We start from the raw sequence: 14,713 nt of genomic DNA, 5'->3' as shown, positions 1-14,713 counted from the left end.
AAATCGTAATTCAAGACCAAAAAAGTAAGACAATGTTGCCACTGCAATAAATTGTTTTTAAAGTAGTAAATTCATTTTTTATAAATAAACACGCTAAGATTATTTATTTATTGTTAATTTTACTCCTACGATTTAAAAAAGTACTTTTATTTACTTATTTTTACATAAATACAAGACGCGCTAGTAAAAAGTGGCAACATTGTCTTACTTTTTTTTGATCTTGAACTACGATTTTCAGTGTAAATGACATAAACAATACACTGACGGATACAGAGAAGATCACGTGACCGAGTACAGTGAATGATTATATCAAGAGAACGGAAGTGTTTGATAGGCGGCAGAGAGGTATAGTAAAAATATGCTGCGCCGACATGTAGTAGAAACATTACGAAACGGGACGTCAAAAGGATAAGACGAAATGATACTAAAGTTCGTTGTTTTTAGCATTAGAAATAAGTTAAACAATCTTGATATGTCTTTTAATTGAGAAACACGTTTTAAAAATAAGTTACGGTAAATATGTAACAATTATGAATCTGATACGATCATTTATATTCTTCTGCTTTCATAAGTAATAGTTACTGATTTTAAAAAAGCGTTTTTCAATAAAAAGACATGTCAAGATCGCTTACCTTCTTTCTAATGCTAAAAGAACGAACTATAACGATGGAGCTATTATTATAACATAGACTAAGGCATTGTTACTAACAACTTTTTATGGGCCACAGGCCTGAAATAAAGGAATATTTAATTTATTTAATTTTAAATATCAGTGATTTAAGTAAGTAAATCTTTTATTCTGCCTAAAACGTAGTGCATAAGACTGCTTATTTGACTTTTACTAACAGTAAACACAAACTATAGTTCGTTTTTTTTAGCATTAGAAAGAACTTGCAAGAAGGTAAGCGATCTTAACATGTCTTTTAATTGAAAAACGCTTTTTAAAAATCAAAAACGATTACTTATGAAAGCAGAAGAATATAAATAATCGTATTAGATTCATAATTGTTACATATTTGCCGTAACTTATTTTTAAAATGTATTTTTCAATTAAAAGACACATCAAGATTGTTTACCTTATTTCTAATGCTAAAAAAACGAACCTAAGCTTCTAAGATTCCCGGTGATTTGACATCTATCCTCCTCAGACCCAGAAGCAGTTGTTTTTGTATTTGGAATGCGTAAGTAACTCATTAAAATCCAGAAAATATTTTGTTTGTTGTAACTCAAAATGTGCATTTGATTTCTTTGCCTCACATGTGAATTACTGATAGCAAAGCGCGACTTTGCTATCCATTTTTGAAGTGCAAAGTAAGCCTTTCCGAGCTGGTGTGGTGAAAATAACTATTTCAACATGTTATCATTTCTACGCGGGGTCTCAGGAGTTTACTAATAGACTAGACAAAAAAATTCAAAATCGCTCTCCTTCTTGATTCGACTGGCAAATCGTATTACTTTTTGGCAGCCGGGTTTTTTAACCTAATTAGACCCCGCTAAATCCGAATTTGCCGGTTGCTCGATCGAAATCTTGACCGGAAGTGAGATATTTGACATTAAAGGTCCCTTTTTTTAGTTTTTCGTAAATAACTCTTAAACGGTGGCGCATAGAAAAAAATGTTCTATTACATAAGTAATTTGCATAAAATTGCCTACAAGAAAGATTTAGTACAATTTTTCGCTAGGATCAATATTTAAATAGATTTTAACACGGGAAATTTAATTATAATCACTTCTAAGGTCCCGTTTTTTAGTTTTTTGTAAATAATTCATAAACGGTGGCCACTATCAAAAAATGCTGTAAGACGTTAATAATCTACACAAAATTTTGAACAAAAAACATTCAGTACACTTTTCGCAGGGATCAATATTTAAAAAGATAATAAAGAGGGAAAGTTAATTATAATAAATTCTAACTTTCCTTGTTTTTATTTATTCGTTAATAATTTGAAAAGTATGACTCATAGCAAAAAAAAACTCATACGTAAATAATAAACATAAAATTTCCTACAAACAACATATAGAACACTTTTCGCTAGGATCAATATTTAAAAAGACAAAGCAGCGGGTAAGTTAATTATAAATAATTTTAAAGTCCCTTTTTAGTTATTTGTAAATAACTCGTAAACGGTGTCCCATAGCAAAATAGGTTTTTAAGAATAAATTATCTACATTAAATTTCCTCCAAAAAACATCTTGAACACTTTTCTCTAGGATCAATATTTAAAGCGATATTAATTAAAGAAAGTTAATTACAATCAGTGCACAGGTCACTTTTTATTAGTTTTTCGTAAATAACTCTTAAACGGTGGCCCGTTGCAAAATAATATTCTACATAAATATTAAACATAAAATTGTCCACAAAAAAGGTTCTGTACACTTTTTCGCTACGATCAATATTTAAAGAGGTATTAAAGTGGGTAAGTTCAATAATCAATAATAATCAACGATTTTCCAGCGTCTCTTACTAGCCGACCAACCAGTCTGTCCACCTAGGTGGACGGTTAGTATATTTTTTTCGTCACCAACAACCTAGTTTGTTTGTTGTTCATTTTTTTTCCTTACTGTCTACCTGGTTGGTGGTTGAAATTTTTTTTTTCTTTACTGACTACCTAGTTAGTTTTTTTCTAAACCAAAACCCTTTCACTTAGTAATGTAATGATCAAACACTTTACAAAAAAACATTAAATTGAACATAAGACGGCGTGTAACGGCGCGGTGCCGCCACCGTGATGGCTCCTCTACACGATGCGCCAACGTCGGCCAATCTAAGGGACGCATTTATGCGTTAGAGGGACTAAGTGATATTGCTATCTCATTCTACCGCATAGCTGCGTCCCTTGCATTGGCCGACGTTGGCGCATCGTGTAGAGGAGCCATAGGGCCCGGCCACATGTGTGGCCGTGAGACAGCACGGCGTCGAGCCGTGGCACGGAGCCGTGGCACGGAGCCGTGGCACGGTGCCGTGGCACGGTGCCGTCTCACGGTGGCCGTGGACATGTGGCCGGGCCCTAATATGGTCACATCCACACCCTAAAAACTAAAAAGAAGTGACATGTGAATTGATCGTAATGAACTTTCTTTCTTTAATATCGTTTCAAATATTGATCCCAGAGAAAAGTGTTCAATATGTTTTCGTCGAGGCTTTCGTAGAAAATTTTATGCCGATTTTTTATTTACAAGAACATTAAGAACTTATTTTGCTATGAGCCTTATTTTACGAGTCATTTACGAAAACCTAAAAATAGGGACCTGGAAATTGATTATAATTAACTTACCCCCTTTAATACCTCTTTAAATATTGATCGTAGCGAAAAAGTGTACAGAACCTTTTTTGTGGATAATTTTATGTTTAATATTTATGTAGAATATTATTTTGCAACGGGCCACCGTTTACGAGTTATTTACGAAAAACTAATAAAAAGTGACCTGTGAACTGATTGTAATTAAATTTCTTCCATTAATATCGCTTTAAATATTGATCCTAGAGAAAAGTGTTCAAGATGTTTTTTGGAGGAAATTTAATGTAAATAATTTATTCTTAAAAACCTATTTTGCTATGGGACACCGTTTACGAGTTATTTACAAATAACTAAAAAGGGACTTTAAAATTATTTATAATTAACTTACCCGCTGCTTTGTCTTTTTAAATATTGATCCTAGCGAAAAGTGTTCTATATGTTGTTTGTAGGAAATTTTATGTTTATTATTTACGTATGAGTTTTTTTTTGCTATGAGTCATACTTTTCAAATTATTAACGAATAAATAAAAACAAGGAAAGTTAGAATTTATTATAATTAACTTTCCCTCTTTATTATCTTTTTAAATATTGATCCCTGCGAAAAGTGTACTGAATGTTTTTTGTTCAAAATTTTATGTAGATTATTAACGTCTTACAACATTTTTTGATAGTGGCCACCGTTTATGAATTATTTACGAAAAACTAAAAAACGGGACCTTAGAAGTGATTATAATTAAATTTCCCGTGTTAAAATCTCTTTAAATATTGATCCTAGCGAAAAATTGTACTAATCTTTCTTGTAGGCAATTTTATGCAAATTACTTATGTAATAGAACATTTCTTTCTATGCGCCACCGTTTAAGAGTTATTTACGAAAAACTAAAAAAAGGGACCTTTAATGTCAAATATCTCACTTCCGGTCAAGATTTCGATTGAGCAACCGGCAAATTCGGATTCAGCGGGGTCTAATTAGGTTTAAAAACCCGGTTGCCAAAAAGTAATATGCTTTGCCAGTCGAAATCGTTTTGATGAAAAATATGACCAGTCTATAATGGTAAAAATGAAAGCTAAATTAATTTTGTACTGAACAAAAACGTCTGCAAGCGATATGACAAATGTTTAAATAAAAGGAATTAATTGTAAACACAAAGTGTTGAGGGATCTACGACTGATATGACATGTACTAAGGGGTCATCCATTAATTACATCACACGTTTAGGGGGAGGGAGGGGGTCAAGAAAATGTGACATATTGTGACATGGGGGAGGGGGGAGACACAAACTTTGTGACGTCACTTTAACTTCAGCAGTAACCGAAAATTTATTTAATTATTTTATTCGCTGTACATTTAAACAACAAGTTTTTAAAACGATAATAGTTTTTATTCGTTTAATTTTCTTTCCTAAGCAGTTTTGGGTTATAAAATTACTAATATTTATATCGTCAAAAATATTTTGATAAAATATTAATAATACTTAGGTACTTACTTAATTCGATTTGGCGATTTCGTAGAAAGAATGTGACGTCACACTAGGGGGGAGGGGTTTGCCAAATGTGACCAAGTGTGACAAGGGGTCAAAAAACCTAGAAATTCGTGTGACGTAATTAATGGATGACCCCTAATGGCACAAACTACTAGGGTTCTACGATTACGGGTTATTAAATTTCTACCCTCTCGAGACCTAGAAGCAAATTTGTTTCTTGGGAGTTAACTATGTGACAACCAGCTAAAGAGCAGACGAGCCGCCAGATGGGAAGCGGTCACCGACGCTCATGGACATAAGCGACATCAAAAAGGTAACGGTAAACACAAACTACTAGGGTTGTTCGGTTACCGGTGATATGCCGGACGGCGTTATGTAGCTGCAGACCGGCGTCCGGCACCGGACGACGCACGCCCGCCGCGTCTGTGCAATCCAAACGCTATTTTTTCTAATTGACTTACGATAAAACGTCAAACTTCTTTCAAATTATGACATAAATAACACTTGCACTGCGTTCTTGGTCTAAGTCTATATTTCGTTTTTTTAGCATTAGAAAGAACTTTTAAGAAGGTAAGCGATCTTGACATGTCTTTTAATTGAAAAAAGCTTTATAAAAATATAAAACTATTACTTATGAAAGCAGAACAATATAAATGATCGTATTAGATTCATAATTGTTACATATTTGCCGTAACTTATGTTTAAAATGTGTTTTTCAATAAAAAGACACAATCAAGATTGTTTACCTTATTTCTAATGCTAAAAAAAAAGAACTATAGTGTGTGGGGTGGCCCGCAAAGCCCTCGGACGCACGCACGGCACGATGCGCTATTCGTCGCTCGCTGATCGACACTTACTGATAAACGCCTTCTGTTTCTGTCGGTCCATCTTGTCGGTGACCAGCAGGTGCGCGGCGGCGAACTGTTGCTGCAGCTGCTGCTGGTGTTGCTGCTGCACCTGCTGCTGCTGCAGTTGCTGCTTGTGCAGCATCGCCGCTTCCAGCTGCAACGGTATTCAGATATACATGAGATAATTTCTATGCACGAGTTACATATCGTCGGCTTAAGTCGCAAACCTCGTAACTCCTCCGGGGGAGTTACGGGGTTTGCGACTATAAATATTGTTGTCCAAAGTAGCAATTACGAATTTCCTTGAAATGGAGTTACGAGGTTTGCGATTTAGGCCGACAATATGCGTGAAAGATTTTGCTAAAGGAAAATCTTTGTTTTTGTACCTATATAGTACATAGGTTTTACATTTCTTAATCTTCAGTTGATGGACTCATGGACCTTGGTAAGAATGTGTGTTTGGTACCAATTTTAGTACAATTTGAATGTTGAAGAATAACATATTATAGGTATCTTTAGTTATTTAACCTTTTCAACGCCAAACGGCGCATCCATTTGCCGTGCCACTGACGCCACGGGGGTAAAATTTAGTTTTGTGTATAAATAATGCCAAACTAAAAGTTGGATCTTTTTTAGTAGATTTTCATCAAAAAACGATCGACGTCAAATGCCGTCTTTGGCGTCGTTGTCACGATTTTGCGTTGACGTCAATTGCCGTCTGTGGCGTTCAAAAGGTTATCGTATATTTATCGTTTAAATAAATACAAATACAAATGTTTTATTTCGGAAATAAAATTATAACAATATTACATTTATGCTAGCCACTACACTAGGTAAAGCCTGTCCTGTGGTGGACATAATACGGACACAAGTAATAACAATAATACAATGAGGCTTGAAGAAAAAAAAAGGAAACAATTATTTGGTTAAAAAAAAAACATGTAAACAAACAATTAGTACATTTTCGGGTAGTTGTAACATTTATTGGTTAACCGACCAAATACAAAATCGCCTGGATCTGTCAATGAACTACCTGACTTTAACCTACATTATTTGATCATGTAATGTTTTCTACCCTCAACCGGCTTAAGAAGCCATTTGAGGGTAGATTTTGTTTACTTTTATTTAAATATGTATACCTAAAGATACAGACTATAGTATCGAGCTCGCTCCAGCCCGGTCTTGTAAGGGCCACTTGCACCATCCCACTAACCCAGGGTTAACCGCTTAAGCCGCTAACCCAGTGTCAAATTGTACTGGTAACCATAACAACTCTAGGTTTAACCGGTTAACCCCGGGTTAGTGGGATGGTGCAAGTGGCGCTAAGTGTACTTACGTGTCGGTGCGCCTGCGGGGCGGGGGTGGCGGGGGTGGCGGGGGGCGGGCGGTCGCCCTGCAGCGCGCGCGCCAGGGCCAGCTGCCGCTCGCACTCCTCGAAGCGCGCCGCGAACTCCGACACTTGCCGCTCCGCCTCCGCCACCTCCTGTTACATAATAATGGATTATGAGATGAGAACATAACGATAATTACGTAAAAATTAAAATCTAAAAAATTGTATTTTGATCAAATATTCGTGTAACTTTTATAATCGTAGTGTCACAAGCTCGAATTAAAAAAGGTTACCCATTTTTAGGGCTCCGTACCCAAAGGGTAAAACGGGACCCTATTACTAAGACTTCACTGTCCGTCCGTCCGTCTGTCTGTCACCAGGCTGTATCTCACGAACCGTGATAGCTAGACAGTTGAAATTTTCACAGATGATGTATTTCTGTTGCCGCTATAACAACAAATACTAAAAACAGAATAAAATAAATATTTAAGTGGGGCTCCCATACAGCAAACCTGATTTTTGACCAAAGTTAAGCAACGTCGGGCGTGGTCAGTACTTGGATAGGTGACCGTTTTCTTTTTGCCTTTTTTTCCGTTTTTTTTTTGCTTTATAGTACGGAACCCTTCGTGCGCGAGTCCGACTCGCACTTGCCCGGTTTTTTTTAAAACGATATTCATTTTAGATATTTGTATTCAGAAGATATTAAAATGTTCCGAGTGTGCTAAGTTTTCGCAACCCGGTACAGTCGCCATCAGATATATCGGAGCGGCCGAGGCGCTCACAAATATCTGAGCACGCCTCTATTGTCAGAGCGTTAGAGTGCGTGTTCAGACATTGTGAACACCTTGGCCGCTCCGATATATCTGATGGCGACTGTACTTGCTTAGGGGAAATGATGCTCTAATTTTTCAATAAGTAAGAACATGTAAGTACAGCCTCTTCATGTTTTTTAACTTGAAGAAATAGGTAAAGACAGAAGACAATAAATGTAAAAATATTTGAAACAACTATTAAATTGCCCAAAGGTTAAAAAATAGGTAGTCTTTTATTATAGGTAGCCTGTTTTAATCCGTGACTGGTTAGTTACGATATTTAAATTTAGAATATCAGCCCGCTGTCAAATAGAACGCGGTGCGGAATTGGCATTCGATTAGAGGCAGCCATCGAGTGTAGATATTTACTTGTAATCTAACTGAAAATATATTTAGAAAAGAAGAGACCGTATTTTTATGCCCACAGCGTCCTCCTATTTAGGCCGTCTCCTTTACAGTACATCATGGCCATACCTCGCAATCGAGCTAGCAAAACCGTAGCAAATGACAGTTGAATGTAGTGTTAGCGTTCATATGTCATGAATCATCATCATGACTCATGATAACATACTCACTATTTTTTAAATTTTAAAGTTAAATTTGTGTTTCAGGAAAGTAAATTATTAAATTACTTCTTTAAGTTTTTGTTTATTTGATCTCAATTTGTTTACTCTTAATTTGAAATACATAATAAATTCTACCTACTTATAAAGTAATGATGTGTGTATAGCACAAGGATGTAAATACCTTATTTAGCGTAATCACACGCAAACAGATCTTAAATAATTAATTTAAAACATAGTTTTTGTATTTGACTTAGTAAATACGTGTATATGCGTCAACCTTAATGTGCAACTGCTACGGTTTTGCTAACTCGATTGCGAGGTATGATCATGGTAAACGATTACATCATATTTTATAGTACGAGTACAATATCCGGGAGACCGAGGTTTGCTCGGAAGACATATAAAAACTCATAAATGCGCGTTTTCCCAGAGATAACATTTTTCGCCCCGAAAACCCCCATATAGCAAATTTCATCGAAGTCGTTAAACCGTTTCCGAGATCCCCGAAATATATAAATAAACAAGAATTGCTCGTTTAAAGGTAGATAATACTATATTTTGTTCAGTGGGACAATTATTAGTTTGTTCAGAAAGAGAAGAATCGTGGAATGTATTGGGTTCCATATATTCCAAGAAACCATATACTAGACTAAAATATCCCATTTAAAAAATCCTTTATAGATAGTTATTCCGTACCTTAGCTGTCGCATTCAGTAGAGTATTGAGCTCCCCTAGTTGTTCGGCTATCAGCTGCGTTTTCGCTTGCTGCGCCGGATTCATTTTCTGTTTCTTCCCTGTAAACAAATACAATATTTAGAGTAATAGTACATTGTATAGTTTGTTTTTTTAGCATTAGAAATAAGGTAAACAATCTTGATGTGTCTTATAATTAAAAACACATTTTAAAAGTAAGTAATCTTCTTTCAAATTCTTTCTAATGCTAAAAAAAACGAACTATAGGAGAGGATGGAAAACCGCTAAAAGATGGACGAGTGAGTTTGAGGGCCGACACGGTAGGTACCTTTCTTCTTGGCCTGCGTCTGTTTGAGCTGGGCCTTGGCCTCCTCGGCCTGGCGCGCGGTCGCCATGTGTCGCGTCTGCGTCGCTCGTAACTCGAGTGGCTAGTTGTGTGTGCTCTAGCAGACGGGCCTCAGTCTTTAGTGTACTATATCTAGCCTACCTTTCTTCTTGGCCTGCGTCTGTTTGAGCTGGGCCTTGGCCTCCTCGGCCTGGCGCGCGGTCGCCATGTGCCGCGCCTGCGTCGCTCGTAACTCGAGTGGCTAGTTGTGTGTGCTCTAGCAGACGGGCCTCAGTCTTTAGTGAACTATATCTAGCCTACCTTTCTTCTTGGCCTGCGTCTGTTTGAGCTGGGCCTTGGCCTCCTCGGCCTGGCGCGCGGTCGCCATGTGCCGCGCCTGCGTCGCTCGTAACTCGAGTGGCTAGTTGTGTGTGCTCTAGCAGACGGGCCTCAGTCTTTAGTGAACTATATCTAGCCTACCTTTCTTCTTGGCCTGCGTCTGTTTGAGCTGGGCCTTGGCCTCCTCGGCCTGGCGCGCGGTCGCCATGTGTCGCGCCTGCGTCGCTCGTAACTCGAGTGGCTAGTTGTGTGTGCTCTAGCAGACGGGCCTCAGTCTTTAGTGTACTATATCTAGCCTACCTTTCTTCTTGGCCTGCGTCTGTTTGAGCTGGGCCTTGGCCTCCTCGGCCTGGCGCGCGGTCGCCATGTGTCGCGCCTGCGTTGCTCGTAACTCGAGTGGCTAGTTGTGTGTGCTCTAGCAGACGGGCCTTAGTCTTTAGTGTACTATATCTAGCCTACCTTTCTTCTTGGCCTGCGTCTGTTTGAGCTGGGCCTTGGCCTCCTCGGCCTGGCGCGCGGTCGCCATGTGTCGCGCCTGCGTTGCTCGTAACTCGAGTGGCTAGTTGTGTGTGCTCTAGCAGACGGGCCTCAGTCTTTAGTGTACTATATCTGGCCTACCTTTCTTCTTGGCCTGCGTCTGTTTGAGCTGGGCCTTGGCCTCCTCGGCCTGGCGCGCGGTCGCCATGTGTCGCGCCTGCGTCGCTCGTAATTCTAGCCGCATGCGGTTCAGCTGCGTGGCCATATGCGTATGTTCTTCTATAAGTCGGACCTCCATCTGAGGATGCGTAACATATAGTTAGTATATAAATAACCAGGAGTTTTAAGCATTATACGGAATTAAAACATGTATTTTTATGACAAACGAGCAGACGAATCGCTTGATGGTAAGCGATAACCGCCACCCATGGATACCCATCGTCGCAAGGTCAGAGGGGTTGTAAGTGCGTGCCCGCCTTAAAGCCATCTTAAGTAAAAATAATCTCTCCCATGAGTATGCCCTTTAAGAGCCCTTCAACGTGCACACTAGCGCCACAGCTAAATAATCGTGATTATTTAAATTTAACGAAAGATATTGAAAAAAGGGGGCCGCTACGTACTGTATTGTGTATTTAAGTACCTTTTGAATACATCAGACTAGTTTTTATGTTGCTGGATTCGTCAATCTATGCGTCCAAAGTTAAAACGGCCGTTTTTGTTTTGAGTTCCTAGATCGACGAAACCAGCAACACAAAAACTAGTTTGATGTATTCAAAAGGTACTTAAATACACAATACAGTACGTAGCGGCCCCCTTTTTTCAATATCTTTCGTTAAATTTAAATAACCACGATTATTTAGCTGTGGCCCTAGTGTGCACGTTGAAGGGCTCTTAAAGGTTTGAAGGTCGTATCGGTTCAAAATATACCGCAGGTGACAGTTCATTCTACAGTTTAGCTGTGCAATTCAGGAAGTTTCTGGGAAAACGCACAGTGGAGGATTGTCAATTATCTAAGTGGTGAGGATGGTACAGTCAGACCCCACGCAGTGCAAGATCCATTTTAAAAGTCAAGCTTCTATGAAATTATGACGTGTAAATAACACTTGCACTGCGTGGGCTATCAAAATCGCTGCAGACTTTCTTGATCTAACTCTAATGTTGTCGCGTAGAGCGATGGCGGAAAGAAGCGGCAGGTATGAATCCGAACAATTCCTCGAAGCACTCCCCGTTACACATGCGATAGAAAATGCAGAGCGAGGCCACGTCTCTACGCAGGGCCAAGGAGTCAAGCCGATCTAAAATACGCTAGCAGGCGACAATTCGAGTCGCTCTTCGTTAGATGCGGTCCAGAGGGAGAAGCTGGTACAGGGGTGGGTGTTGATTTTGAAAGTAGACATTATAAGACCATACCCGCTTGCCCTTCTGCCGCTGCTTCTTAGCGCGCTTCTTGCCGCGGTCGACGTGCCGCGCCGGGCCCTCGATGTACTGCAGCAGCGCGTCCAAATCGCGAGGATCCTGCTGCGCGCCGCGCCAGCACCCTCCGCCGCTGTGCGACGTCATTCTGCAACGTTCACATTAGGTATAATACTCGTATATTACTGAATGGTTTTTCTAAATAAATGTAAATAACGAAGTATTCTACATGGCGACCCTGCCACGTTCAACATAGAATCTTCTGCTATACGTCTCCATACTGAAAATCGTAATTCAAGACCAAAAACAGTAAGACAATGTTGCCACTTTTTACTAGTGCGTCTTGTATTTATGTAAAAATATGTAAATAAAAGTACTTTTTTTAAATCGTAGGAGTAAAATTACCAATAAATAAATTAACTTGGCGTGTTTAATTATAAAAAGGAATTTACTATTTTACAAATAAATTATTGCAGTGGCAACATTGTCTTACTTTTTTTGGTCTTGAATTACGATTTCCAGTTTATAGGGACAGTGCACATTGAAGGCTCTACGATCTTGTGGCCTAAATCGGAAACTTAAACTTGACATTGACATTTCACGCCAAAGCAGGTGCTGCCTCCTACGTGCACGCACGCTCCCTTGCGCGTTGTAGGTTCTGCCATCTTGTGGTCCGAGTCGGAAACTTAAACTTGACATTATACTTTACGCCAATAAACAAGAGGCTCCTGTGGTGCCCCCTACAATTCATGCATGCTCACTACACAGGGAGATTCAGGAGACGTGAGCAGGACTAACACAGCGCATTTCGTAAATTATAAGCAACTGTTTCGTACCAGTATTAGTGAAGTTAACGTTAATTTTCTAGTGTTGAAAAAAAAAAAGTTATTGATTTATTTACGACATGCATTGTCACCCTAAAATCAGAATACAAAACTACTGATATTCTGTGTCAAATTGAATGTCATCACGGTCTCGTTACTTTTGAAAACTCGTATTTCACTCAAGTTTGACAGTTTATTTTCTTCGTAATCAAAATGCTGTCATTACGGTTAAAAAGGTTTTATGTTTATTAATTAGGTCTTATAGGGTAACCATCATTGTGGAGAATTAAATTTGCTCTCACAAAAATGTTAAAAATAGGAAAAAGTGTAGTTGTTTCACCTAAATATGACGGTGATCGATCAATTCTCAGTTACTGAGTGTGCAGGTGTGCTTACGTCTCATGAATCACCCTGTATATAATTCAATACGCTTTTACCAATAAAATAGGATAATTAACTGACCCTGAGCATCCACTAGACGTGGAGAACACACTGGTGTCCCTGCTAGAGAGAGACACCTGCTGCGCCGCCGGCCTGCTCTGACGCTGCTGTTGTAGCTAAAAAGAGAGAGCAGTTCTTTATGACTTTATGATGCTTAGCAACACAAATAAAAATTCTATATACCGAATCGTATCGTAGCGGGACAGACAAATTTACAACACGGTCAGCAATAAGATGTAAAAAATCAAAATGGCGGCCGACTTATAAAAAAATAATGCTTTTTACGATTTTGACATCTCAGATCTAGACTGTCAGAAGCGTCATTCTACACCTGTCGAGTTGTGGAACACACTTGTCAGAACATCAATAAAAATCTAACACGAACGTACTTTAAATGCATATATTCATAAAAGGGATGTTTCCTGTACTTAAAATAAATTCTTTCAAACCGTGCACGAAATAATTATTAGAAAAACAGAGATAGCCGCTATTTTTAAACACAATTTGTATTTAATAAATTAGATTGAAATATAAAAAGTAGGTGAGTTTACCGTGACGTCACTATATTCTTTTTCATTATAAATTCCATATTAGTAAATCGTTTTGACAGTTCTAAAAAAGGAGCTGATTTGACTAGTAGGAATGTAACCTATAGCGGCCATTTTTACTATACTTTATTTTATTTATTGTCGTGTTGTTGTTTTTATTTATTGTTATTTGTAGTTGTTGTTTATTTTTTGATGTCGTTGTTTGTTTTAGTGACATTTTGTACCATAGAAAGACAAATTATGGATAACGCCCACTTGGTACGTTACAGTACCTGTTGCTGCAACTGTTGCTGCCGCTGTATCTGCTGTTGCTGCTGCGGTGTGAGCGCGGGCTTGTTGTGTATGGGCTCCGGTTTCTGTTGGGGCCGGTCGCTGCTGCACGTTACAGTACCTGTTGCTGCAACTGTTGCTGCTGCTGTATCTGCTGTTGCTGCTGCGGTGTCAGCGTGGGCTTGTTGTGTATCGGCAGGTCGTAGATGGGCTCCGGCTTCTGCTGCGCGGGCGCAGGTTGAAGCACCGGTCGCTGCTGGCACGTTACAGTACCTGTTGCTGCAACTGTTGCTGCCGCTGTATCTGCTGTTGCTGCTGCGGTGTGAGCGTGGGCTTGTTGTGTATGGGTAGGTCGTAGATGGGCTCCGGTTTCTGTTGCGCGGGCGCAGGTTGAGGCACCGGTCGCTGCTGGAACGCGGCCTGTTGTTGTTGTTTTAATTGCTGAAATAATTTGAATTTTGTAAAAACGTTTAAGAGTACGTCTAAGCTAACTCTGCAGTATCGGGGATAAAATAACAAGTCACTTAAAAAGTATGAAAGTGCAAAGTGACTCAAGACTAACGGCCTGGCCACGACATTGCGCAACTCGCTTCGGCTAAGGTGACAACCTATGGTTAGTTGGTATGGCTTGGTTGTATTAATAATGATGATTAATTTACAAACTCGTCAATCGTCTAGTGCAAAATTTTACTAAATTTTGAGCTCCGTTTTAGGGCTTAGATTCATTTATATAATACCTGTAATCGAATCTGTTCCATGGCGTTGGGATTGACTTTCCCCTCGGCCTTCAAGGCGGGCGGCACGTTCACTTGAACCGGCACCGTGCGTTGTAATGCCTGAAACAATAGTTGCATTAAAAAAAAACCAGCCAAGCGCGAGTCGGACTTGCCCACCGAGGGTTCCGTACTTTTTAGTATTTGATGTTATAGCGGCAACAGAAATACATCATCTGTGAAAATTTCAACTGCCTAGCTATCACGGTTCGTGAGATACAGTCTGGTGACAGACAGACGGACAGCGGAGTCTTAGTAATAGGGTCCCGTTTTTACCCTTTGGGTACGGAACCCTAAAAATGGTAAATTTAACTATCCAGTTATTTAATGC

The 14,713-nt window shown here is 39.1% G+C and overlaps 1 protein-coding gene across 1 annotated transcript in view; it reads right to left on the bottom strand.

Moving 5' to 3' along the window:
- Positions 1–14,713, bottom strand: part of LOC134677318 (uncharacterized) — a gene marked incomplete at its 3' end in the record, with an annotated part of 82,219 nt that overhangs the window by 16,988 nt on the left and 50,518 nt on the right. Inside the window, 10 exon segments of the mRNA XM_063535753.1 lie at positions 5,575–5,725; positions 6,908–7,054; positions 8,976–9,073; positions 9,301–9,400; positions 10,241–10,411; positions 11,524–11,674; positions 12,813–12,907; positions 13,731–13,872; positions 13,875–14,050; positions 14,347–14,445. Coding sequence (XP_063391823.1) covers positions 5,575–5,725; positions 6,908–7,054; positions 8,976–9,073; positions 9,301–9,400; positions 10,241–10,411; positions 11,524–11,674; positions 12,813–12,907; positions 13,731–13,872; positions 13,875–14,050; positions 14,347–14,445 — 1,330 coding nt within the window.

Source organism: Cydia fagiglandana, chromosome 26 (genome assembly GCF_963556715.1).
Source record: "Cydia fagiglandana chromosome 26, ilCydFagi1.1, whole genome shotgun sequence".
In the NCBI taxonomy this organism is placed as follows: Eukaryota; Metazoa; Arthropoda; class Insecta; order Lepidoptera; family Tortricidae; genus Cydia; species Cydia fagiglandana.
Note: the sequence above shows the minus strand (reverse complement) of the source record. Positions and strands in the feature narration are given on the sequence as shown.